Source organism: Sphaeramia orbicularis, chromosome 7 (genome assembly GCF_902148855.1).
Source record: "Sphaeramia orbicularis chromosome 7, fSphaOr1.1, whole genome shotgun sequence".
NCBI lineage: Eukaryota > Metazoa > Chordata > Actinopteri > Kurtiformes > Apogonidae > Sphaeramia > Sphaeramia orbicularis.
This window is the reverse complement of record NC_043963.1, coordinates 15,046,617-15,073,435: the sequence shown is the minus strand read 5'-3', so window position 1 is coordinate 15,073,435 and position 26,819 is coordinate 15,046,617. Positions and strand designations below refer to the sequence as shown.

Here is a 26,819-nt window from a genome sequence, read left to right as displayed (position 1 = left end):
ACGATATGTTATTGTATTAACATCATTTCTGGAGGTAATGTATTCCAATATGAGATGGCTCGGTATATAAATGTGTTTTTGAGTGCATTAGTTCTTGGCAGCTAGCCATGCACATTGAGTGAAATAGACCATATAACAGAGCTCACTAATTCAGGATGCATTAGTATGAAAGTTGGCAACTTTTATCCTGGCAAACAACATATACATGCACAGCTTTAGATATACTACTACTACTACTACTACTACTATAATACTACTACTACTAATAATAATAATAATAATAAGACAGCAGAAATATTAATCATTAGACCACAGTGACATGGTGTTGATGAGCTTAAATGAATGCAAATGTGTGTTTAAAGCTGTGTTGAAATTAAGAACAGAACTCCAGTTCCTCAATAATAAGTGATACATAAATCTACCATGTGCACATAATTAATACTCCAAAAACATTATCCAAAAATAATTTGGAAAAACTGTTATGTTAAATAATTATACAAAGTATCAGGTGATCTAAAAATTCTTTACAAAACCAAAAATAATGTAAATGTACAGTTTTTCAGTCACATTGGAAGCTCCTCAAAACCAGGGACCTCTGGTAGGCTCCACAGTCACGTGACCATATGTAGATCCAAAATGGCCGCTGTTGTATTTTGACGTAAAATAGCTAGCTACTTTTCTTTTTGTTTCATTCTTGGTAGAAAAAACTAGCAAACGACAGACTATTTGGTGGAACTGTACCTTACCAGTCTCCACATATTGGCGTCCTAGTTTTTATCTCAAAGACAATCATAGCTGACATATATTAGTTGAACGAGTTAGACTATGCATATTTAGTTCTGAGAAAAGCTAGCTAGCTGGCTCTGGCTGGCATACATTAAGCAGTTGAAAGTGAAATAGCTAGCTAACTTAGCTGCGATGGAGGAGTTGAGCGCAGATGAGGTAAGATGACAATGGTAAAAACACTGAGATTGAACGCTGTAAATTTAAGTAGCTCTTGGTTGTCGATGTTTCAATTTAGACATGCGTTTTCATACCTTTTCGGTTTTTCCAACTTCGTGTCTACAAACATAATCTTACTCCTGGCTAGCTAGCTGGCTTGCTACTTAAGCTAGCTACGTGGCTAGCACAGTCTAAATGAACAAATGCAGCAATAGAAACAATCCTACATTTAGCTGAACGTGAAAATATGTGACTGCGTCTCAACCAATATGTCCTATGAAATATATATTCGAGGGAAACCGTTGACATAATCTAATACACTGACAAAAACACAAGTGGGGTTTTGTCATTTCTTTCCATCACGGTTAATTTAATTTCGCCGGACTACAATGCTATCTAGTTAGCTAACGCTTGCTTGAAGCTGTGCAAACTGAAATTAGGTATTTAGTCTACAAGCAGGAGTGGACATACGTGAAACTGTGATAATTTGACAGACACATCATAAACGTTACGTTTAAGACGCTAGATTTTGCCTGTTGAGTTGACTGGCATTTATTTTTTACGTGAGGCTAGGTGATATTTGCTAACGTTGTTTTGCTAACAGCCAAAAATTAGCCTGCAAGGCGACTCAGCATAAAAAACAAACCGGGCCACCACCATTGTGCAATCAGCTCTGGGCCCGAGTATGTGGCCACTGGGGCTGTCCCCTTTGAATTACACTTTACCCTTTACAACAAATAATTTCATCATAACCGTGTGTCCAAATGTAACTAAACAACTCTCACATGAGTGTGCAGTTGATGTGACATTACTAAAGGTAACATCTTTAGCGTAGTGCGTTTACATCCGTCATAATTCGACTTATTGAACCAGTCATATTATGCAATATGTATAATTATTGGATGGCCAATGGACATTTAGCCGTGCTTTTAGCTCAAACATTGTACAGTACGTTTCCACTTTATTTTGATCGACTTTTTAAATCCTACATGACCATTCATCCTAGATTCGCAGACGGAGACTGGCACGATTGGCAGGGGGACAGACATCACAGCCCAGCACCCCTCTCAGTACCCCCCTGACATCCCCACAGAGAGAGACTCCACCTGGACCCCTCCCTGGACCCTCAGGTGCCCCAACCCAGCCCCTGCCACCAGCTGCCTCTCAATCATTGGGGCTCAATGTCCACAGTGGTACCCCTGCTACATCCCCCATGGGCACCTCTGGTAAGAACCACAGAATCTCTTTACTTATTAGCATGCATGTAGTAGATGTATTAGTGTTTTGCATAAAAACAGGATTCAGTATGCTGTTGTTATTGTCTCTAAGGCTTATGTAAATAACTCAGGCTTCTTAACCGCGCTAATGACAGAGACCTTTATAGTTGTGACCTTGATATTTGAACAGTTTGAACCAATCAACACAAACATCAGCAGCCTGCTGTGATCACCAGTGTGTCGTTTGAGTGTGTGCTGTGCTCTGTTTGTGAGCATTGATGCTTTCACCTGTGTGCTGCTCTAGAAAATACAGTGGTGACCTAAGTGTGGGTGTAACAACATTCTCCTTGTCTTTGTCGGTTGGTATGCATGAATTTGAAACTATTCTTTCACAAAGCTATGTACTGCAGCTTACATCAATACTTTTCATAATTATATAGTGTCTTTAACTTTTTCCTACTTGCTATTCAAGCTTTATTACATGTATTATTATATTGTTATTATTATCATTATAATTGGTGTTGTTTCTCTTGATTATACCAGTGTATTACAGATCTGTTTTGCATGACTTGAGCTGTCCATTAGTGATGATATTTGATTGCTTTGTGACCTGAAGGAAGTTAATGCAGTTCTCCATCCACACTAAGATCTTGGGAGTTAATCAGCTTTCTCTTTACCTGTGTTCACTAATCAGGGCATCAGAGCTTATAATAGTAGGGTGGCACACCATGCTCATCTTAAAACCAGCAGTCTGAGGCTTTGCAAACCGAGTGCACCTAATATTTGGTTGTTCTGTGAGCAATAATAATGACACCTTTTGAACTATAATGTCTTTGCATAGTGTCTCATCCATGTGGTGTTTGTGACACTCAGTAGTTGGAGTAAAAATAGAAAAAAAACTCTCAATCCACTTAGTGTTTTCATCAGATAATGAAGCCTGTGTAAATTCAGTAAAGATAACTCCATCATCAGTCCTCGTGATAATTTTTCAAAAAGCTGTATTCACGCGATATAGATGAGTGTCAATAGTAATTACAGCTACAGAAACTTTAATGACTTACAAGGTTCATGAAAAAATGTTTTAGTGTGCGAAGATTAAACAGCATGAAGTTAAAGACTAGATCAGACACAATGTTAAGGTGATTCAGCCGTAATAAAATTACATTTTAGAAGTGACTTAAGCGATAAGGCTGTCTGTTCTCTTTGGTCTAATCCCTTCAAAGTAAAGAGGCTCTGATGCCTAAGGTTTTGATAAGTCTGGAGTTCTATAAAAACAAGAAAAGCTAATGGAAGACATGCACATTAGAAGTCCTAAAGGTACAACATGTAAGATTCACTTATCTTCATCTGCCTGTGAAGTATGTATTAGAGTCTGTGTTGAGCTAGAAGCAGGACATTTGGTGATGCTAGCTGACTCCATTTCTAAGCTGACAGTAGCTAGTATTGTACAGTGATGTCTCTGTAGAGGAGCAACAGGGAGGCATTGAAAGACTTGGGAGAGACTGTAATAATTATAGTGGAAAAAACAACCAGAGTTCTCAACATGGAACATCCATTCAGAGACAATCATTACACACCGAAGAAAGTGCTTAATTTTCAAGCTTCATCGCTATCCCTCCCCACGTAGGAAATTAAAAAAAGATTAATACAAGTAGCTGTTTTACACAAGTTGCATAATAAACATCTAAGTTGAACTTTATAGCCATTATTCCAGATTTAATTTGAAAATATATTAATGTCAAATTTGAGTAAATAAGTCATCAATGTGTATGTGATGTTGAAATGTTTTGTTTATTCATTGCTGTGTTCTGTATTTTGCAGGGGTGGCATATGGGAGTCAGAGCAGCGAGGGTGTGAGCTCCCTGTCCAGCTCCCCCTCCAACAGCCTTGAGACTCAGTCTCAGAGTTTGTCCCGATCGCAGAGCATGGACATTGACACTGCCTCCTGTGAAAAGAGGTATGTACTTTAACTGTGACACATTGTCCAACCCTGTTCTAATATATTGACTAGGAATTATAATGACATTATCATTTCAAAAATGGAAAACACTGTTATTTAACATTACACTGTACTAACTACTGGAACTAGCTTTAAAATTTGGTGTATTACTGCTTTACTGTATAAGCATCTAATATTCATGGGTGATTTGTTGTGGAGGCCACCTAATGTACTTTAATATTAGACACCTATCCTCTGGTGAAATCAACACATCGAACAAGGCTAAAGATTTTCCTTCTTTGTTATTTTTAATCTACAGCATCGCTTTAATTCTGGTAATTTTTTTTTTAATAGAAATGAAACGGTTACAATCGTTCATGATATTGCACTGTTGCGGCCTCAGTGTTTTCACAGTCTGATGAGGATGAAGACACTAACTAAGTACCGTGACTGTTTTAGCATGTCCCAGGTGGATGTGGACTCAGGGATAGAGAACATGGAGGTGGAGGACAGTGATCGCAGGGAGAAGAGGAACTTGACTGAAAAGGTAAATGACAGTAGTAAATTCCACTTAACAGAGGGTGTTTTTATCTTTAAATACTTGATGTACTTGGCTTTAATCATGCTTATAAGATTAAATTAGTCTTGAATTAAAGAAAGACGAACTAAGTGTTCTCAGGTGTTTACTTGAAGGTAATTTGGGACTTTCCAGTAATGCTTGTCTTAGTTTCATTTTCACTGTTTTTAATTCCGACTGCATATCTTTTGCTTGATAGACTGTGTAAATAAAAGTTGTCTTTAGATGGTAGTTTGTAGAATCAGAGTGCTGCAAGTCCATTTGGCACTTAATCTGTAAAACTGTTTTTTTTTTTTAGTTGGTGATCACATGGTGATACATGATAATTACAAGTCTAAAATCAAGTCAGGGAAATTTTTACTTTAAGTTTAGTCTTACTTTTAAATGTGTTTTTGGGATACTGTTAAATTGATCACACCTCAACAAAACTACAAAATGTGGCCAACATGGAACAAGCCTCCACTACTAGCACTACACTACTAACTATACAGCCAAGTTAGAATTTATTACAGCACAACCAGCTAGGTGTCTGTAGTAAAATAGCTACTTCTACAGTTGATAAATGAAGTAGCCTATTTCTGTTGACATTACTTTGATCTAATATGTGTAAGCACAATTTTAACAGTAGGTGGCTGGAGAACAGTATTTTTAGTGCTTGGTTGAGGTATGTTAAAAATAATGAATTTAAGCCTGCTGTATTTTGCTTAAGAAAACAAATTAGGAACAATGGATGTGAAAGTATTTGTCACACTGGAAGTCAGAAGAAGCAATTCACTCTAAAGAGCTATCAGCAAACACAGACATCACTCAGTAAATTAAATTAATGTGCTTCATATTCTCTCTCTCGTATGCCAGTATGTTTGAGAATAAAGACTCAGAGTAAATTCCTAATGGTTTAAAAGAGTCTAAAATTGAACTTGTTGGAACTTACAGACAATTTGGGAGATCTTGCATTAAATGTTTGTGGTTGCCTTTTGTCTCTTAGGAAACCTCTGCAAACTCAGATGTATCTGAGGAACAGGCTCTGCAGCTCATGTGTAAGATCCTCCGCGTATCGTGGAAAGAGCAGGACAGAGATGTCATCTTTCTCCCGTCACTGGCAGCAGAATTCCACCAGAACCCTAAAGATGGTGTGTTAATTTGTATCCACACTACGACCTCATTGACATTGTACTCTGAAGGCCAGGTTCTCTGTTGATTGCACCTGTAATAAGGAGAATTTCTCATTTCTTCTTCCTGTAGTCTACTCTGACTTTAAAGACCTGATCGGCCAGATCTTGATGGAGGTATTAATGATGTCCACGCAGTCACGTGTCCACAACCCCTTTGCAAGCTTGACCGCCACCTCTCAGCCAATTGCAGCAGCCAAATCCCCTGACCACCGCCTGACACTGGTGCAGCCCTCCAGCCAAGGTGGAAGCCCCATGGGCCCCAGTGCAGGATCTTTTGGAGCCAGCTCTCTGTCCAGGCAAGTACCTAAAAGCAGAATGATGTCTAATGATCAAACTCTAGAGACATATCAAGGCCCTGGAATGACAGCTGCCTGTTGTACTATCTACAAAAGAGTGGTTCCTTATCATTTTTCTGGTATCATGTGATTGGATATACTGTGTTTTACAGAGGCTTTGTTTATAGGTGATATTTGCCAATCATCATCTCATCGCTGTTGTTCACAGTCTGTATGGGTGTGGTAGTCCTCACCCAATGGCTTTGGATGCAGCCAAGACGACCTCCACATCTCTCCCCTCCCCTTCTACTCCCTCTTTACCATCCACACCGTCAACCCCGCAGTTCATTGTCCCTCCGAGTCCACCTGCTACCACTACTTCCAGACACACTGTCAACCCTCCATCTGCCCCCATGCCCATCTCCAATCAACGCTATCGTCCTTACTCTGTTGCATCTCCCTGGGCCGCTCCTTCTCCATCCAGCCCAGGTCACAGAGGATTTAGTTTCTTTGGACCATTCCCTAGCCCCGCAGGGCCCACCGTCCCCCCCAACACCCCGGTTCCTCTTCCTCCTCCCAGCCCTCAGACGCTGTCCTTGAGCTCACCTAGGGCTCGCAGCCACCCTCCCTCGACACCCCCTCCTAGATCTCCCAGATCGAATGCCAGACAAGCTGCCTTTGCTGCCAGGATCCCACCATCTAGGTATCTGATCTGCCATCTGCATGACTGTGTGTAGGGTTCATGCAAAACAACCGCATTAAAACCTTAACCTCACATTGTCCATCAACTTTGTGTGCAAGTCAACAGGAAGTTGCAAGGCTACTGAGGGACAAACCCTTTTTGTTGTGTAAATTATCTGAGTCACAAAGATAGATTTGATCCTTTCAGTTTTCACTCACAGGGGTTTATACAGTAATGAGGGCAACAAAGTAAGATTTAGACCAAAAGTTTGTCTTATCATGAGCCTTATTCACATTGAAGTAGTATAACCTTAGGACTTGTGATGAGAAATTAACCCCCCACATCTGTGTTTCAGATGCATTCACACAATGTGAAGTGAGATGTTTTTGTTCAACACAAAACTACTTGGCTACCACTTACAGAAAACTGTGGAGACCGATGCAAGTTTGAAACATGTTCATTACTGCATTTGGGCAATCATATCATCCATCTCATCATTTAAAAAAAAAAAAAAAAATTTCTCTTCTGAAGAATTGAAATGAATGGGTGTCTATGCTTTATTGTTACATGAGCCTCCTGAACTTGCACCCAAAATGCATTTAAAACTTTAATATAAAATCAGTAGCTCAGCCTTCATCCTTTTTAACCAGGAAATATGCAGAACAAATATGAGGAGGAAAGTAAAAATATTGCAAATGACAAATCACAGTTATCAATTTACACGGATCAGCTGACTATCTAGTGGGAATGAGCTGCATGAAACACAGAGGCTACGGGCATATTTCGGAGGTCTACAGGTTGTACTGGTTCTGTTGAAACTGGGTTGAAGACATACATTTTTCGATTCATTTTAAGTTGCATGACGTTGAATTGAAACAGAAAAGAGGAACTCTTGTTTCATACATGCCATTAAAAAAAATGTTTGCAAATAACTAACATTTTTGTCTTCTCAACATCACTATTATATTTTCAAGTGGCTAATATGCAGTTTAATCCACTTGGCATCAGTTTGCCGAAGACTGACTGTATGAGTGGTAGTTTCAGTTGGTTTGAAAGTGTTCTGAATGTGGTAAATCTCCAGACGAAATAACATCTGTGACCATTTGGAAACGGCACTAAAAATTGTTTTCAAGCCAGCATGCAACCTTCCAGCATCCTCTCCATAGTCTCCCTCTTCCCTTTTCTATTTCCTTTGTGACTTGTTACCATCCCACATTTGTCTTCGTGTTTTCCACCCGTCCTTCTGTCTTCTCATGCTGGCACCTCTTTTTGTCTTCTCTATCTTTCTGCTCCTTCACTCTTTCTGTCTTTTCGGCGTCATGTTAGCCCCTTGTCGTTCCTGTTCTTTGCCCTCTCTGACATGTCTCAGGACAGCAGTGATGAAGAGTCTGAGGAGGAGGAGGATTTTGCACGGGTTCAGTTTGGGTCCAGGTACACCGCTGCACGGTGTGTTTTTGTGTGTGCCTGCTTGGCTCAGTGATAGGGGAGGCTTGTCACTAACAGCACACACACCAAGTCGGAGGTGGTGAAAGATGAAACAGTGGAGCCATTTTTAAACGCTTTGGTCGTCTGAGTTTTAGTCTAATAATTAGAACTTTAAGGATGTAATCTGGTGTTAAGTCATGATTCCATAATTCATCCAAAGCGGGGTGGTAATGAAAGAAGTAAATTATTGCTAACCTCAGTAGAATAAATTTTTTTATATAGTAAATTACATCAGTTAGTGAACATGAAACTTTCTGCATGTCTGCTACCCAAAACTTCATAATAAGAAACATTCTGAGATTCATGTTTTGATGAAGATGACTGACTGGATGTATAGTATACACAGAATATTTACTTGCAGGATAACTGCACAGTTTAGTCCCTGTTTGCATGTTGTGCTCATTTTGTTTGTAACTTTGAAGTCTTAACTGTAACCCAGGGCAGAGGTGATATTTTTTGCATTGCCTGTGTTTAATGGGAAATAACAAAGCTAATGTTGTTACCTCGGTTTGTTGTGCTCGACACAGGTTTTGCTGAACGCTAACAGCAAATAAAACAGTTTCAATGTGTGACTGGTACAGAGAAACCTAATACCTGCTGCAAAGGGTTGTTGAAAAATAAGATTTTATGTACAGTGTATGTTTTTCAAGAGACTGGTGCTTAGATACTGCAATGCTGTCACTAATTCCTTATAGTGTTTTTGTTTCAGGATCCTTATGTTAATTGATTATTGTGACTGTGTTTGATGCTTATGTTGTTTGTATGTGCACATGATGATGTTGATGTGTTCTGACATTTTAATGAGCATCTATCCATCTCTACATGTTTTCTTCTCCCATCAATATGTTTACAGTCTTGGTGCATGTGGAGGGGGGATGTCCTGCGATTCAACCAGCGACCGCTTCACCATTGAAACGTGCAAAGAGACAGAGATGCTGAACTACCTCATTGAGCGTTTTGACAGTGTTGGTATGGAGGAGAGGAAAGCTCCCAAGGTACAGGACTCTGTAAAAGATCTTTTACCCACCATCTTATTCACATGATTTATGTTGGTTAAGAGTTTTTGAGATAATTTAAAGGAGTGATGTTTTGCATTTTTAAATGGAATTATGCATATTAAAACTGTGCTGCTCTGTCCTGTTCAACCAACAACTGAACATTTTAGGTAGTCCGCTTGAAGTTTGGACATATTTTCAGTTTTTACTATAACCACTGCTACTGACAGACAATTATGGCATACTCGGAGAAATATTTGTCAGAAGTCTTGACCTTATATGTGTAAATGTCATGATGTAACTAGTTATAGACATAACAAATTAAGCAGGAATTAAAACGGGTTGTAGAAATCTGCTTGATTTTTGCCAAAATGAATATAAAGATAGCTTTGCAGCACCTGGACGGTTCAAATTCAAAATCTTTGAACTATTAGGGTCCAAATACACAAATAAATGTACCAAAGACTAATAAAAGTGGGTTTAGCAAAATATGACCCCTTTAATTATCCATGATGCTTCTTGTGATAATAGGTGTGATACCTTTTAGTTTACCAGTCTAAATATGTTCTAAAATGTCCTGAGGGCCAAAGAACAGTCTGTCCTTTAGAGACAAGTTGTTCTGATGTGAACGGGGAACATTGTGTGTAAACTGAATCACTGGAGCGTTTCTGTGAAATTGACAGCACACATTTCTATCACACCTCTCACTCTTTCTCCTTTCCTCTTTTTCGTGCTTCAGATGTGTAGCCAACCAAATGTCAGCCAGCTTCTCAGCAACATTCGCTCTCAGTGTATTTCCCATGTTGCCCTGGTTCTGCAAGGTGCCCTGACCCAGCCTCGGTAAAAAACACACACACACATCTATCCAGATATGAACACTAAGAGTAGTTGTCATTGAGCAAGCATATGAACTGATCCCTTTCCTTTCAGTGTAAGTCTCCATGGCAACTACTATTTCACCTTTCCTCTATCATGGTTTTTTTTTATTTATTTTTGCACACTGCTCTCCTCTCTATTTGCTACATGCAGGAGCCCTCTTCAGCAGTCTCTCTTGGTACCATATATGCTGTGTCGGAACCTGCCATTTGGCTTTATTCAGGAGCTGGTGCGCATTACTCACCAGGAGGAAGAAGTATTCAGACAGGTGAACACGCACACTTTGAATCAATCTGATACACAACAAGCAGAGGTGGATAATCATGCATATACTGACACATAGGAATAGCTTGTTAATTTAGTCCATGAATTGTAACATGAAGCAGGGGTTGCTCTAAGTTCTTGGCTGCCTTAGGTGCTGGATGGTCGGTCATTAGTGGTTAGTGGGGGTTAAATATATCCCCTTCAAGAAAATGTACTCTTTATTTGACAAATAAAACATGCATTGTGATGACTGTAAAAAATGTGCTTTAGAACAATCCAGCTAACAGTTCAGACGTATGAAGCTACGAGCATCTCCCCGAGTTACTGCAGTGAGCTGATTACTTTCTAAACCGTTTTCCAAGAACTCTCAGTTTCTTATTGTCTTGCTGAGCTCATCTATGAGAGTTGTACCTTTCAGCTCCGTGATAGATGCTCTGTCTGTTCCTGTCTGTAGTTAAAAGCTCTTGTGACAAATTGAAGTTGTTTTCAGATATTATGTCTTAAATTCCACAGTTTTTGCCAAGCATGTTACACAAGCTCCTGCAAGTTAAAGTGGACTTAACTAAGAGTTCGTGACAGGCTCTAAAGACTCAATATAAACAGACTAGTTTAGAAGCATTAATGTTACGAATGACCCCTTTCTCAAAACTATCAGTATAATAACATATTCAGATTGTACTATAATGGATTTATGTCCAGACAAAAGCATCATATGGCTATTTGAATCTTTTCTCTTCTGAACAGTAGAGAAATCTCTTTTTCTTTCCTATAACAATAATAATAATAATAGTAATAATAATAATAATAGGAAACCTAATGAAGTGGTGTAATAATTTCACATTATTGGTGAAGTATTAATTGTATATTATGTCTTGGGTCAATAGTTTAAAAGACTTTAACAGTAATGGAATAATTCATAAATCACATAAACATTTGGTGTCCTGTCTTATATATTTTTACTGTCTTTATCCTTTTCAGATCTTCATTCCCATCCTCCATGGTCTGGCTCTGGCAGTGAAAGAATGTTCCTTTGACAGTGACAACTTTAAATTCCCCCTCATGGTATGGAAACATCATCTTGTTCTGATGAGATTAACATGAGAATAAATGAAGTCAAAATAAATGATGTCGCACTTAATGAGTACGTAGCAATCAGACAGCCCTGCCTACATACTGGATTGATGGCCTCAGATGTGTATTTAGTGTAAGTGTGCATACATGCTGGAAAAAAAACAATGTCCTTATTTTACTGCTTCTCTTCAGGGATAGGAATAGGAGATATTTATTATTATTCACATTCTTTAATATACTAACCTGAAAATCCTACAATCTCTGAGCAGATAAAATGTTTTTTGTGGGCTGCATGTCAGAGACTGCATTTAGTTAAAATGTGTTTCTTATCAATGTAACAATTAAATCTTATCTTGGCTCATTAACCTAGCTCATAATAATAAATAATCCTTTCACTGTCAGACAGACAGAAAAGCTGTTTCACTTCCAGCAGAGTAATTTCATTGCATTTTGTGCTACTTTCTGTTTTGCTGTATTTCCTGCCTACAGTTGCAGCTATCAAGTAAAATTAAACATTTAAACAAAATCCCCTAAATATCTGGTTTACTGGAAATGATGTCTTGTGGAGATTAAAGATTTATTGTTTTGTTTTGCAGGCATTAGCTGAATTATGTGAAATAAAATTTGGGAAGACTCATCCAGTGTGCAATTTGGTGAGTATAAAAAGGGATGGCCCAGGTTACATTATAAAATTTAGTATCCAAGGTTATATTTTATGTCTGCTTCTGTTCATGCGTCAGACAAGTCACCACATGATTTATTCTCCAGTCAGAAATTCCCTTAAGATCTGTAACTTATCACCAGATCTACCTGTTGACTCTTCCTCATACCAACACAGAGAAATGTGGTCTGACTGACTGTGTTACCCATGAACTTTCGTTTTAAACAGAGGAAGAGCAAGAAACCAACTTTCACATGCTTTTTAGTTTATATTTCATTGCACATTCATTTGACATCACATTCAGCTGCATGTGGAAACCTGACAAATGTAGGAGTCACCCAGGTTGATGATTGGCATGCAGTGGGTTTCAAAGGAATTTCACAGGACTTTGATTATGTCATTGTAATTGACACTGCCAGATTAATAAAATATAATTATTATGAGTCAGTGACGCAAATCGACATGTTTGTCTTCCTGTGAAATATGTGTCTTTTGTTTTTTTCAGGTGACATCGCTGCCTCTATGGTGTCCTAAACCACTGAGCCCTGGTTGTGGCAGAGAGATCCAGAGACTGTCCTACCTGGGAGGATTCTTCAGCCTTTCTGTCTTTGCTGAGGATGATGTGAGTTGTAGATGATGATAAATCCTACAGCTCTTTCTGTTTGAATAATAATTACCCCTAATTTTAGCCACATTTTCTGCCAGATCTGTGATGTAAGAGCAGATCTTTAACATTATTCAAAATGCTCAGATGATTTAATAAGGGGAAGGTGCTTAACATGCAAATAATCTTTTGTCTCTTACTTAGACCAAAGTCGGAGACAAGTATTTCTCTGGCCCAGCCATCACCATGGAGAACACACGAGTTGTCAGCCAGTCTCTGCAGCACTACTTGGAGTCAGCAAGGGTGAGTGTTCCCCCTCTTAGGATTCCATCTTTCAATGAGTGTCCTAAGAATACAAATAGAATGTAAGAAGCACATGTATATATGTAAATACCTGTAATGTATAGAATGTAAGAATATGAAATAATATCTCTAATTTAAAAAAAAAAATACATATTTTTCAGGGCGATCTGTTCAAAGTTCTCCACAACATTCTATTGAATGGAGAGACGCGCGACTTGGCTCTTAACTACATGGCAGCTCTTGTCAACTACAATGTGAAAAAAGCTCAGATGCAGGTGAGGATTTTAACCATGTGAGAGTTCTGTGGAACTTATGGCCAAGAGGTGATTCACATGAAATCACTTGCATGTAAAGTTTTAACACTCTGGGTTCTTGGTACTTATCAAGATTTGAAGTAAATTGTAAAAGCATCATGTTACTCAATTTCCTCTCATATCATCATTGGGGCTTGTTTAAGTAGGTTTACAGTTATATTCAGATTTTTATTCAGGTTTTGAACTTTACACTGCATATCTAATTAATTCACCTCCCTTTCCTCAGACTGACGACAAGCTGGTGTCGACAGATGGCTTCATGCTCAACTTCTTATGGGTGCTGCAACAGCTGAGCATGAAGATCAAGCTGGAGACTGTGGACCCCTACTACATTTTCCACCCACGATGTCGCCTTGCTGTTAGCTCAGAGGAGACGCGCCTGAAGGCCACAATGGAGGAACTCAAGAGTTGGCTGACGGAACTGCGTATGTTCACAGAAATAAAATAACAGTGCTTAATTCATGGTATTTTAAGAAATGGGTTTTGGATTTGGCCCTTTTCGGTTTCATTATTCATCATCTGTAACTTTTTCAGAGGTGATCCAGTTTATCTCATGCTGTTACTGTCTCTGTATTCCACCTGCTTGAAATAATCCACAATTTACACATCCTGCAAGTGATTCAAGCCATGTTACAACTGAACAATGATGCCCTAACTTAAGTCTATATAGGGTATTTAACCGTACACATTACATCCTGGGAGACGACATTCAAAGTGTTTTCTCTCTGCACATGGACAGATGAAGACCCCTCCAAGTTCTCAGAGCCCAAGTTTCCCACCGAGTGTTTCTTCTTGACTCTACACACCCACCATTTGTCTATCCTGCCTGGCTGCAGGCGCTACATTCGCAGGTTGCGAGCTATCCGGGAACTAAACAGGTACACACACACACGCACACACTAACAGTTGATCATGTTGCATAAGTCATGTGTATTAATGTTGTTGTGTTTGTCATGTCAGGACTGTAGAGGAACTGAAGAACAGTGAAAGCCAATGGAAAGATTCTCCGTTGGCAAGTCGACACAGAGAGATGCTAAAGCGATGTAAAACCCAGCTCAAGGTCAGTTTAACATCTTCTGAATATATTGTTTTTCATGGATTTATATGGGTGTTTTACAGAGACTACGCACATATAATAAATGCACATAGTAGTAATAAACATTGTTGTAAATGGGTTAATTATGTAGACCATTTATAAGCATGAGCAGACATGAATATAATGTTAATAAACCATAGTTCAGGACACTCATATTCTATCTACTACTTAAAACATTCAACATACAGACATACAGACTCCTAATACAAAATACGGAAATGACAGCTATTAATGTTGATAGAAATAGAGACTTCCTAAGACTGCATTGTGGTGTGTGTGTGTTAGACACCAACTAAACAATAAAAAGCCATAGATGTAAAAAAAAAAAAAAACAAACACACATCCACAATGTGTTCTTCTACCTTCAGAGTTCTGTGGCAAAGCATATTTACAGATTTGTGATTGTGATAATGTGTGACTGTCCTGTCAGAAACTGGTGCGAGCCAAAGCTTGTGCTGACGTGGGCCTTCTGGATGAGAACCTGCTCCGCAGATGTCTGCAGTTCTACAGCACAGTCATCCAGCTCATCCTCCGCATGGTGGACCCTGCCTACCCTAAGTGAGCAGGACTGACACTGTCAAATTGCTTACTGTTTGTTTTGATATTTTATGTAAAGGAACAGATGTGATTAAGTTAGCTGTTTTTCATCATGTGGCTAACGTTTATGTACCATGTGTATTTTTTTTTTTTTTCTTTACACAGCATTACCCTGCCGCTGAACCCTGAGATTCCAAAAAGCTTTGCTGCTCTGCCTGAGTTCTACATTGAAGATGTTGCTGAGTTTCTGCTTTTTGTTGTGCAGTAGGTTCATGGTTTGGTCTTTCAAACTTCATATTTTATTCATCAACCACGTTTTGATGAAGAATGTCCTATAGCTGTAAGCATACATGTGCAGCACACATGTTTAATGCAATGTGTCCGTCTTTCTTCCAGGTATTCTCCCCAGGTTTTATATGAGCCGTGTGTTCAGGATATTGTCACCTTCTTGGTGGTGTTCATCTGCAGCCAGAACTACATCAGGAACCCCTACCTTATCGCCAAGTTGGTGGAGGTGCTGTTCGTCACTAACCCTGCTGTACAGCCCCGTACTCAGCGATTCTCTGAAATGATGGAGAACCATCCACTGTCTGTCAAACAGCTGGTCCCTGCCCTCATGAAGTTTTACACAGGTTGAGTTCTTTATAAAGTTGTTTATGTTTCAACTTTTATTTATGTGAATAGCTGAATTTCCAGTTTTTGTGCTTACAGGTATTTTGTTTATTGTTTCGAAAGTGTTGATATGTCATTTTTTTAAAAACTTGCACTGTCTTTTCTGGCCAGATGTTGAGCACACCGGAGCCACCAGCGAGTTCTACGATAAGTTCACTATACGGTACCATATCAGTACTATCTTTAAGAGTCTTTGGCAGAACATTGCCCACCATGGAACCTTCATGGAGGAGTTCAAGTGAGTGTGCTTTTAAGCTGCTCTTTGGGTTAAATAAGAATGTGTGTGTGTATATATATATATATATATATATATATATATTTTTTTTTTTTTTATTTTTTATTTTTTTTTTTTTATTTAGGTGGGACAGTGCACATTAATGAACACATTTTTACATTCCATTTCAGTATAAACATGTAAATATGTCAGAGTTAGCATCAGTGCCAGTTTTCATCTGCAGTCCCCACTTAATAAATAAATAACAGTGATCTGTGCAATACAAAGCAATACAGTGGAATAAGTGCAGTACAGAGCAAGACAGTGTAATACATTACAAAACAGTACAGGTCAATACACTACAGTATAGTACCTATGTGTCAAGGATTAAAATAACCATTCAGCTGTCCCTTTAAAGTGTTAGTGTTCACGTGTTTGGTTGTTTCTTAGCCATACTTTAATCTGGCTTTGGAAAGCTGCATACGTGGGCCTCTCCCTGATATCCACTGGGATGTTGTTCCAGCTGGTGCAACCTTTTATATGATAAAGTATTTTGTGCAAAGGATGTTTTTTTTTTTTAATGTCCATTTAACTTTCACAGTGTCTGACCTAATTCATCTCTATTTCATCTCCTCCTCTTTCTCTTTTTGTGCTTACTCCTGTCTAGCTCTGGCAAGCAGTTTGTGCGCTACATCAACATGCTTATTAACGACACCACCTTCTTGTTAGACGAAAGCCTTGAATCCCTGAAGCGTATCCATGAGGTTCAAGAAGAGATGAAGAATAAGGAGCAGTGGGAGCAGCTGCCAAGGGTCAGCACTCAACCCAAATGATTTTCATGTTGTATGGAGAGACTTCCAAGATAGTATCAACAACAAAACAGAAGTCACATAGTTATCATTGGTTAGGGGTATATTTATTACCTTGCAGTTGTTTTTTCTTACACACCAGTAACTTGCAGATGTTTTATGTTTATGTAAACATTTTCCAGGAACAGCAGCAGAGCCGCCAGTCCCAGCTGACTCAGGACGAGCGGGTGTCTCGCTCTTATCTGGCCCTGGCCACAGAGACAGTTGAAATGTTCCACATACTCACCAAGCAAGTTCAGAAGCCTTTCCTCAGACCTGTGAGTGGCACAGCTCCAGCTTTTTAAAAAAATCACTCTGCAATATCATTATATACCTCCGTGCAACATTTTAAACCGGCCAACATATTGTAACTGTATTTCGTTTTTTTTAATAGGAGCTCGGACCTCGTTTAGCTGCAATGCTTAACTTTAACCTCCAGCAGCTCTGTGGTCCCAAATGTCGTGACTTGAAGGTGGAGAACCCAGAGAAATATGGCTTTGAGCCCAAGAAGCTCCTGGACCAGCTGACTGACATCTACCTGCAGTTAGATTGTGCACGCTTTGCTAAAGCTATTGCAGATGACCAGGTTGGCACTAATCCAGATACATTTTACACTGAGAATTTCACTCAAAAATTAAGAATCTTTATGTCACATGAATACTGTGAAATGCGTGAAAAAATGTGTAGCATTATACAACACTGAGGCTATTTGATGAAAAATGGCCATGAGAAAAACCTGTGCCTTGTGAAAGATTTACTGCAGGGGTGGCGGACCAACACCAGCCCTCCAAAGGGTCCAATCTGGCCCCTGGGTTGACTGTGAAATGCAAAACTTACACTGGAGATATTAACAATTAAGTGTGTCAAAATCATTTTACTTCAAGGGCCCCATGCAGCCCAATTCAATCTAAAGTGCATCTGACTAGTAAAATAATGGCATAATAATCTATAAATAACGACATCTCCAATTGTTTCTTTGTTTTAGTATTAAAAAAAATAAAATTATATGAAAATGTTCACATTTAGAATCTATCCTTTCACAAAAAAGAAGAATAAACTATACAAATATGACCAATCTGAAATGTCAGTGCAATTTTAATGGCTGTTACAAAATGTTTTATGTCTTTGTAGATACACTGTGATCCTTAAGTTGTAATGTACATGTAAATGATAAACTGAGACACAATATTGTAAAAAAATAGTGCTTATTTTTCTTAAGAAATTTCAGGTTATGGTTATGGAAGTTATTCCCATTTTTTTAAAGGATAGTTTGTAGATGTAGACTAATCATTTTCATAATGTAATTGTATTTTTTTCACTCTAAACATGGAGAAAAGAATCAGTGTTAAGATGTTATTAATTTACTTGTCCAACCCATTTGAGATCATATTGGGCTGTATGTGGCCCCTGAAATGAAATTATTTAACACACCTGCTATCCTCGTTAATGCGTAAAATGAAAATTGAATTTTAAACATTATAAAGCACATACCAAAAAAACAGACTTGTTACCATTAGTTTTTAACCGCATAATCTGTGCAGAAGTAATGTTTAAAAACAGTGACTTAAGTAATTTAGGATTATATCTGTACGATGCCCCTCACTTGTGACTTCTCTAATCCGTGTTTTTTGTTTATGTTTAGCGGTCCTACAGCAGAGAGCTTTTTGAGGAAGTGATCTCTAAGATGAGGAAAGCTGGTATAAAATCCTCCATAGCCATTGAAAAATTCAAGCTGCTGTCTGAGAAGGTGGAGGAAATCGTCGCCAAGAACTCCCAGTCTGAAATGGACTACAGTGATGCTCCTGATGAGTTCAAAGGTGTGTGTGTGTGTATATGTATGTATGTGTGTGTGTGTGTGTGTGTGTGTGTGTTGGCAATTAGTTTTAGCAGCATATTTGCTTGATTTTAATTAATATATCAAGTGGGAGTAAAGTAGACATAAGTGCACTTCATCCTGTTCCTTCTAGGTTCTGTTTTTGGATCTAGTTTTTCTGTGTCTAATGAATATCCAGGATCATGAACTGTATAAAATTAAGACTGTTTTGAATTGTAAAGTTTTCTTGAAATCACTCCACTCAGTAGGTCAATGACTTTTTGACCCCAAGCAGAAAAAAGACTTGGCTTATAAATCTGATGTGACCCCAGGTCAGCCGGTGCAGACAGACAAGGTCTTCAGCAGCTCGTGTCACTGCAGAATTCCAGACATTTGCAGAGGACTTTACAGCTCACAGAGATCATATAGACAGCTTAGAGCCAGGCCATGCCTTAACCACCGACTTAATATAATCTAGAATGAGAATGTGGCCCACATACCTCCTTTGATTCTCAGATATTCCAGCTAACCCACCACAGTCTATGGGAGTGTGTCGTACAAGAGGTTTGGGCATCAGGTTTCTATGTGGGTAGATTCTGCCATGCCAGTTTTTATTTTTGTAACGCAGCCGTCCAACTGTAACAACCCTGTGACATTTCAATGCAGGGCCAACTGATGCTTCTGATAAGAATTTATTGGTTATTCCCCTTATTGTGTTTTGATAGTTGCCATGTCGCTGTCATGAACTGAATTATTACAGTCTTTATTTAGTCTTAATGTTGTTTTGGTTAGTCTGACCAATGACAAATTTTAGTGCAGGTTTTGTTTAGATTATGAAGAAAGCATTGATAAAAATTAGATGAAAGATTGCATGGAATCAAATCTGATTTACCAAAACCATGATTTATGTCCCATGTTGTTATGCAAACACACTTTATTCTTGTAATTCATGAACAATAACTACTGGGGGAAATGAAAACAATGAAATTTTACCTGACATTGGATTTTCGTTTAGTGTGTGTTGTGTTCTGTGTGGCTTTTATTTTGTGTTCACATTTTGTGGAATTATTTTTAATCTTAGTTTTGGTCCTTTTTTTTTTTTTTTTTTTTTTTTTAAACACCATAAGAACCATGTACGTAAACTTTTTACATAAGTTGGTTTTACAGTTTGAGTCATAACATCTTACAAATCAGTAGTAAATGTATTAATAAATGATATAGTAGAATAGAAAATTAAATGCTGAATACTTTTGGTAGAAGACAAATGTATTTTTTCCACCAATCTGCCCTGAAACATGACCAAGTTCAGTGTCTCATTTTCCTAATTTATTATGTATCTTTTGTGTGTTACCATTTCCATCCCACATATAATTTAAATATTCAGACAAATTAAGAACTTGTCAATAATACTGATGCTTCTTGCCAGTTGTTAAGACTTGACCCTTTGTAAAGTGAACATGCCCCTTTGCTCTAACAGACCCTCTGATGGACACACTGATGACTGACCCTGTGATGCTGCCTTCTGGGAATATCATGGACCGATCCATCATCTTGCGCCACCTGCTCAACTCCCCCACCGATCCCTTCAACAGGCAGCCGCTCACTGAGAGCATGCTGGAGTCAGGTAACCCCCCCCCCAATATTAAACCATCCAGAGAACTGTTCATTTCAAGTATTGTCAAATTTCTTGTGTATTTAAAGTCAGGTTTGTCAACTTGTTAGATTGTAAATGCCATTTTTTTTCCTTCACAGTCCCTGAACTGAAAGAGAGGATCCATGCATGGATGAGAGAGAAACAGGGGGGTCGGCTTGTCTAAGGACTTCATGTCACCAACAACTGGCCTGCTAAACATCATTTAGGGATTTGTCTGAAATCGTCTACGTTTCACCTTCATCTTCAACAACAACAACAACAAAACATTTTTAATGAAAAAAAAGGAGACCTGATTTTTTTTTTTCCTGCATTTACCCCTTTTTGTCTCAAACCATTATCATGGTTCTAAAAACAAAACATAATAAAGTTAAGACTTCTAAGTTTTCTCATGAGTTTGTGTATATATTAAAATATATACATATATTGAAAACAGTTCATCATAATGCTGCAAGAATACCATGACCAACAGGTTTACCAGCGAGGTGCATTAGGTCACTTCAGTGTCCAGTTTCCTTTACTCATTTGTTTTGTAATACTGTGTATGTGGATTTCATCAAAGCCTTCGAATTACTATAGGGAGAAGGGATCGTAATGTATGTGGGAGAGCTGGGGGAGGGTCTGATAAAATTACTAGCCCCTAGATTCCAATAATTAGACTGTGACAGACAAACTTGGGTCCAGTGTGTTTGCTGGTGTCTCAGAGCTAACAAGTATAATGCACAGTCCATTTGTGGTAGACAGAGCTCTAAACTATAAAGGTATCAGTAAAAGAAGTAGCTAAACATGAACTAATCCTAAATGTCAGCTTCCTTTGGGTGAACCTGGAAGTTCAGAAGTAGTTCAGTGAATACATTATGTTCAGCTGTTACTCTAAGTAACATTTCTCTGCTGATTTTAGTAGACTAAATTTACTTGTGTGCTTAGTGTCGAATTCAGAATCTCGTAAGGGCCTCTGGGACATTAAAAAAAATCCCTCTTGTTAAAGCTCAAGGAATATGAGAGAATGTAGCACGACCAGAAGAAACAACATTTCAGAAGCGCACCATCAACCAAGTCTGTGTAACAACCACTGACATCCCTCCTCAAAAATGGTCTCTTTAAAATCACACTGTACGTAACTTGACCTTGCTGACCTTAACTGTACAGGAAATGATTTCCTTTAACCACATAACTGTTTTGGAAGCTAGAATTTTGAACTGAAATAAATGATGATGCACATATACACGCACCTCGTCATGGGTTTTCTTCCTGAAAATAACCATAGTTTGGCTTTGAACCCAAATGTCCACACGCAAGAAAATCTAAAATGTAACTCTAACGTAAGGTATCAGGATGACATTACAAACAGAGCAATGAAGGGCAAACAAACAAAAATTACTCAGCAGTTAAAAAAAAGAAAAATGTGTGGACCCACAGCTTAGTCATCCCTTAGTCACTCTGTACTGTAAATGTTTTAAACTAATGGATTAAAGTTGGGAACAGGCCCAAATTTTCTTGGCAAGATTGAAACATCGTGAGCAGTTTAAACTGGGAAAAGTAACACTGTCGTTTAAGATTGCCTAAAGATAAAGCTGTTCACTCAGTTTAGGTTTTTTTTTTTTTTGTATAGTTGCCATTAAGATATGTCAATAAAATAGTTTCTAAAAATTGATTTTTAATGCACCTACATATACATTTCAGGACTAAATATCTGCTGATGTATTTTTCCATTCAGTGTGATGAATATTTTAGTATCAACAGATGAAGTTAACAAGGAAATGGAAGAAAAATTGTAAATATTGTGCAAATTCTAGTCTAATTTTGAGGCAGCGATATATGTAATACTGCATTTTCCCGCTGGTCGGAGCTCTTTGCGGTGACCGTGGGTGTTGCGGTGACGGTGCGGGGAGCGGTGGGTTGAAATCCTGCAGTGTGGCGTCACGATCGAAGAACCAAAAGCCTCGCCCACTGTCTGTCCGTTCCGACTTCCTGCATCATGATTGGCTCTTCTACACATTAGTCATTGACATCTCTTCTCTTATTCGCCCATTGAGGTGCCAGTCAATTTGGCCGAGAGGGAGTTGACGTAATCTCTTCGGTAAATCAAGGCGATCTATCAATTCTTCTTTTCGCTTGTGTGCAGAACAGACGTCCGCCTTGTGTCTCAACTGGACAATAACCTAAAAAAGGAGTCACGGGTTGCAGTTACAGGTCTATCCGGCGGAGGATACCGCTATAATGGGTGTTTTGCGCGAAAGTGGACTTTATAACAGTTTTCATGCACCGGGTTTCTGATAAAAACAACACATTTGACGCCCGCTAACCTAGCTTACGTTAGTCCTCGCAGCTGTCCTATGGTTTTGGTGTTTTCTCGGTGAGACTTTTTAAGCGTAAGTACTGACATTTAATATTCTTTATTTGCTAATTTTACTGTTGAAAAACACGACGTTGATATTACAGATTAATGCCTTGCTGTTAGGTTGAGACCATGTATTAGCTAGTTATAGATGTGCAAGTGTCGGCAGTTGATTTAAGCTAACATTGAGATAACAATATCGTAATTTAATTAATTTCATTGTATACAACATGACATATATAGGGATAAATTAGTCTCTATTTTGGTTGTTATTTCCGTATGATAAACTGGAGGTTACTGCTAGTTCCGTCTCATATCGTAGACTAACGCCACCGCATTAACCATCTCATATCATAACGCTAGCTTATAATAAATATAGCATTTAGTGTTGTGTATTAAATAATATTATCGTATATCGCTTCTGCCCACTGGTGAAGAATTCCTCAGGAACAACATGTCGAGCCTGTCGCTACATAAACATGCAACTCCTCCCTGTACTATTCCACATACAGCATTGGGGGATTAGGTTTGCCTCCTGTCTGTCATCGGCGAATTAAATTTAGGGGAAAAAAAAGAGAAGTAAACCTCTTTGTCTGTGAGAATAAACACCGTTAGATGAAGCAGACAGGCCCTGCTTAGTATCCCACTGTAGCTCACACCAAATACGGTAGATAGAATTTCATGGGCGTATGCTTTAGCAAGTATGGCTGACTGCAAGGACATGGAAAAACCAAAGGTATTTGGCCTATAGTCACGGGACGCAGGATGTACAGCTTTTAATTGAGCTTTTAATTTGAAGCAAATCCTAAATTAAAAAAAAAAGACCATTTTGTTTTTGCAGCCTCTTTATTATAATCAGCATCAGCATATTTTTCATTGACAAAACTGTATTTCATCAACTTTATTAGATTTATCAATTCAAAATATAAACTAACATCCTGTCTTTGGGTTCTAAATGTTCCTGTCTACATAATAATAAAAAGCTTTGGAGATTTTGGTCGGCCATATTTGTTGAATGCTGATTTGGCTTGAAATTGGGAGGTGGGGATTGACTGTTGTAGTATGCAATGAGCAACAATTTCAACAGGCTCTGTTTATGTTAAGAAACTCATCAAACATTTGTGCACCAAGACTGATATTCTCTGTACAAATCAAATGGAAACGTGTTTTTCTGTATTTCCTTTAGGAGGGACACAACAAGGAATCATATAGAGATTCACTTCTAAACTGCAGACATGTCGGGGGCGTCTGTAAAAGTCGCTGTTCGTGTTCGGCCCTTCAATTCGAGGGAGACGAGCAAGGAGTCAAAATGTATCATACAGATGCAAGGCAACACAACAAGTAAGTAGCCTGCTGGCATACAAGCAAGGACGCACATACAAAACCCATGCAAACCCAAAAAACATGCACTAAATTTATGCATGCCTGTCTGCTCGGTCTAGCTTTACATCACACATGCCACAGCATGGTTCTCCTTCAGGGGTCTTAGCAGAGAACAGTAGAATGAGCAAACTGAATGGTGAACGGTTGGGGACAAACAGCCTGAAAGAGAATAAAAGGCTTACAGAATGAAATTCCTCCTCCTCTGAAGGGGCCTGCATGCCTGAAGAGTCTCTGTGTGAGAAACGCTGAGTTAGGTCATACAGGGAGATCCAGGGGTCGCCACACTGCCAACCATCCGAGTTTATCTACAAAGTTACTGTTTTATAATGGATTGTTGTTGTATATTTATTCTTTCCTTATCTCATTGCATATACAAATGGCTTGTAAAGAGCTTGTAGAGGCATAAAGTATTATTGCTCAAAGTAGATAATTGTCAAGATAATGCAGTTTTGAGAAGTAAAGTGGACTCAAGTCAGATTGAAACTCACATCAAACTGAAGTCAAAGAGGGATTTGTCTGTAGATTGGTTTTACTTCAAACATCAACACATAAACCTCTGCAACTTCATGTTATCTCCACACATACAGGGAGTGTCAAAATACACAAATTTCCAAATGCAACTTTTTAATTACAACAATTAAGTTTTTTTTCCCCAATAAATTAAATACCCTACATTTTAGTGATAAGGAAGTGTTTACATTAAAACCAGCTGCACATTGGATAGATTATGTTGTAGCTTTCCTTAAACATATTGAACTTCATTTCAATATTTTTTCTGTTTTACTGTAGTAGAGCTGGTTGCTTTTCCATATTGCTACAACTGAGGATATTAATGAAAGACATAAATGCACAGACAATCCTAGAATAGCAGGAGGACCAGACTGTGGTTTGTAGTCATGCGATTCAACCTGCATACGTGTGACTCTGAGTCATAACATACTGCGATGTGTTAGTTGTCTTTTCAGTCAGTGGTGTGCAGCACCATACATCCCATTGCTTTTGGCATCTCTGACATTTGCATAAAAACATGTAATGGCCCCGTAATAAGGCAGCATGTGATAGCAGAAACCTGTTTTGAGAGCAGGCTTTCTTCTTTTTTCTCCCTCCAGCTTTCTCTGTCAGTCTTATCAGGCTCATTAGACTAAGCCTATATGAATCTTCCATAACATCAAGTGCCCCGACCAGTTATGGCTCACTTGTCCTTTATCTCTCACACTCTACCAAAGACAAGCTTTGTGTCAAATCCCTAGTACTTTTTACTCCATATCTTTGGGTTTTTATTATGCCAATGTCACTCAGAGGTGCTGGAGGGTGACTCGTGGTTTGTAGCAGAACTGCAGTAGAATATGCAGTGTTTTTTGGGGACTCAGTGAGTGTGTGAGTGAGGCAGAGCAGGAGGCTGCAGTATTGCCTACTCTACCTCCTATCACATGGGCAGATTGCAGAGCAGAAAGGGAGGCTGGCAGGCGGCCATACTCTCCCTTCATCAGGACTTCATTGCAGATGGTATGCTGAGAATGCTGTCTTATTAGGATGCTGAGAGGTTCAACTCTTTACTAGTATCTCAAAAACAAGCACATATACGCTTTCAGATTGTTTCAGGTGTAGTGTTAAAATCTGGTCTTTCTGCGGTTGTTAATGGTTCAGGAAAAAAACCTCCTCACATCCTGCATGTCTGCCAAGACTTTTGATTGTTTATGTCTTATTGAACTGGTTACTTTGGGTTTGGGTTTTTCAAGATTTTTAAAAATGCATGTTGCGTTTCCAGTAAATTGCAGACTTTTTAATTTGTAAATTTGTTCTTACACATCATTTTAAGATGCCTTTCATTTAGTGCTTAACATTTAATTTAAGTTTATTATTGTCCCTTAGCTCTGTCTGTTTCCTTTTTTTGTCACCATATTGGTTTTCCTTGCTACTGGAAGATGGATTTTGGCTGATTTTAGCCACATAATCCAAAGTATGAATGGATTATTTCTTTCATGCTCCCTAAAAGATGTTATATCTGAATAATTTTACATCTAAAAGTGGTACATTTTTACAGTGCAGTTTGCTTTTATATCACATACTCACCAATAGGATTAAGATGTAGATGTAGCACTTTTGGAGCTTGAATTGGAAATAACAGGGAATTCCAGATTGTAACATTTTTATACAGCAAGACTTAAGTTCTAATTGGTACTACTAACTGATAAAGTCTATTTGTTCATAGTCAGAGTGATATGACATATATGCAGTCGATACAGTGCAGAAGCCAGTGTGAATTATGATGAGTAAGAGTCATCATTTCATTTACATGCAGCACACATTAACACTCAGTATGCTAATATTTACCAGTTGGATGGAGCCCAAGATAGACGTCAGCTACACTTAGATTGATTGGTGTCACTTTGCCTAAAACAGTTTTTTTTTTGTTTGATTGCAAGTCATACTGTCATAAAATGAAATGAAATGCTCAAGAATGTTATTGTACTTTGCACATTTTACTCATATTGTGCAAGCTTGGTTTTAATAAAGGGATAAAGCATTAAAGGGTTAATTAATAGCTATTTTCTATATCAAGATTATCCATGTGCCTATTTTTCTCTGTGCTGTGGATCTCCCAAAGCTGAGAGCTGCTTGACAGAAATGAAATGTGTTATGGAGTTGCTTGGTCAGCTTGTAGGTGTATGGCAGCTGTGTGGATGAGGCCATGACACTCCCCTTATTGTTATCACTCGCTCAAGGGCATATGTGACTGTTTGTGTGTGTGTGTGTGTGTGTGTGTGTGCGCACGTGCGTGCGTGTGTGTGTGTGTGTGAACGAAACAGAGAAAGAGGGAGCTTGAGGCCAAGGGCACGATATGTTGCCTCCGTCTGGTCTTCCTATTCACCATGCATGGAGGGCTGTC

The 26,819-nt window shown here is 38.6% G+C and overlaps 2 protein-coding genes across 26 annotated transcripts in view; both read left to right on the top strand.

Moving 5' to 3' along the window:
- Positions 1–628: 628 nt before the first annotated feature.
- ube4b (ubiquitination factor E4B, UFD2 homolog (S. cerevisiae)) lies at positions 629–21,433 on the top strand. Of its 2 annotated transcripts, XM_030138796.1 has the most exons (27): positions 629–942; positions 1,949–2,168; positions 3,981–4,116; positions 4,558–4,645; positions 5,661–5,805; positions 5,918–6,143; positions 9,143–9,284; positions 10,024–10,124; positions 10,314–10,428; positions 11,403–11,486; positions 12,092–12,148; positions 12,662–12,778; positions 12,965–13,063; positions 13,225–13,338; positions 13,604–13,802; positions 14,117–14,255; positions 14,338–14,437; positions 14,904–15,031; positions 15,176–15,274; positions 15,407–15,642; positions 15,794–15,920; positions 16,564–16,708; positions 16,888–17,022; positions 17,139–17,330; positions 18,387–18,561; positions 20,035–20,181; positions 20,310–21,433. In XM_030138796.1, exons 1-27 carry the CDS (start codon positions 919–921, stop codon positions 20,372–20,374), a joined length of 3,555 nt encoding a protein of 1,184 aa, XP_029994656.1. In that variant the 5' UTR covers positions 629–918; the 3' UTR covers positions 20,375–21,433. The 2 variants fall into 2 exon arrangements, with proteins under 2 accessions (XP_029994656.1, XP_029994657.1); XM_030138797.1 differs by lacking the exons at positions 629–942; positions 1,949–2,168; positions 3,981–4,116; ... (1 more) ...; positions 5,661–5,805; positions 5,918–6,143 and adding exons at positions 6,291–6,825; positions 8,131–8,235.
- An 866-nt stretch (positions 21,434–22,299) lies between these two features.
- Positions 22,300–26,819, top strand: part of kif1b (kinesin family member 1B) — a 74,363-nt gene continuing 69,843 nt past the window's right edge. For 20 of the 24 annotated variants that reach the window (XM_030138357.1, XM_030138339.1, XM_030138348.1 and 17 more), the window contains exons 1-2: positions 22,300–22,580; positions 23,733–23,887. In XM_030138357.1, the coding sequence (XP_029994217.1) occupies positions 23,782–23,887 (106 nt within the window). In that variant the 5' untranslated portion in view covers positions 22,300–22,580; positions 23,733–23,781. The remainder of the gene's footprint in view (positions 22,581–23,732; positions 23,888–26,819) is intronic. The other 4 variants (XM_030138358.1, XM_030138361.1, XM_030138355.1 and 1 more) reach the window with 1 other exon arrangement.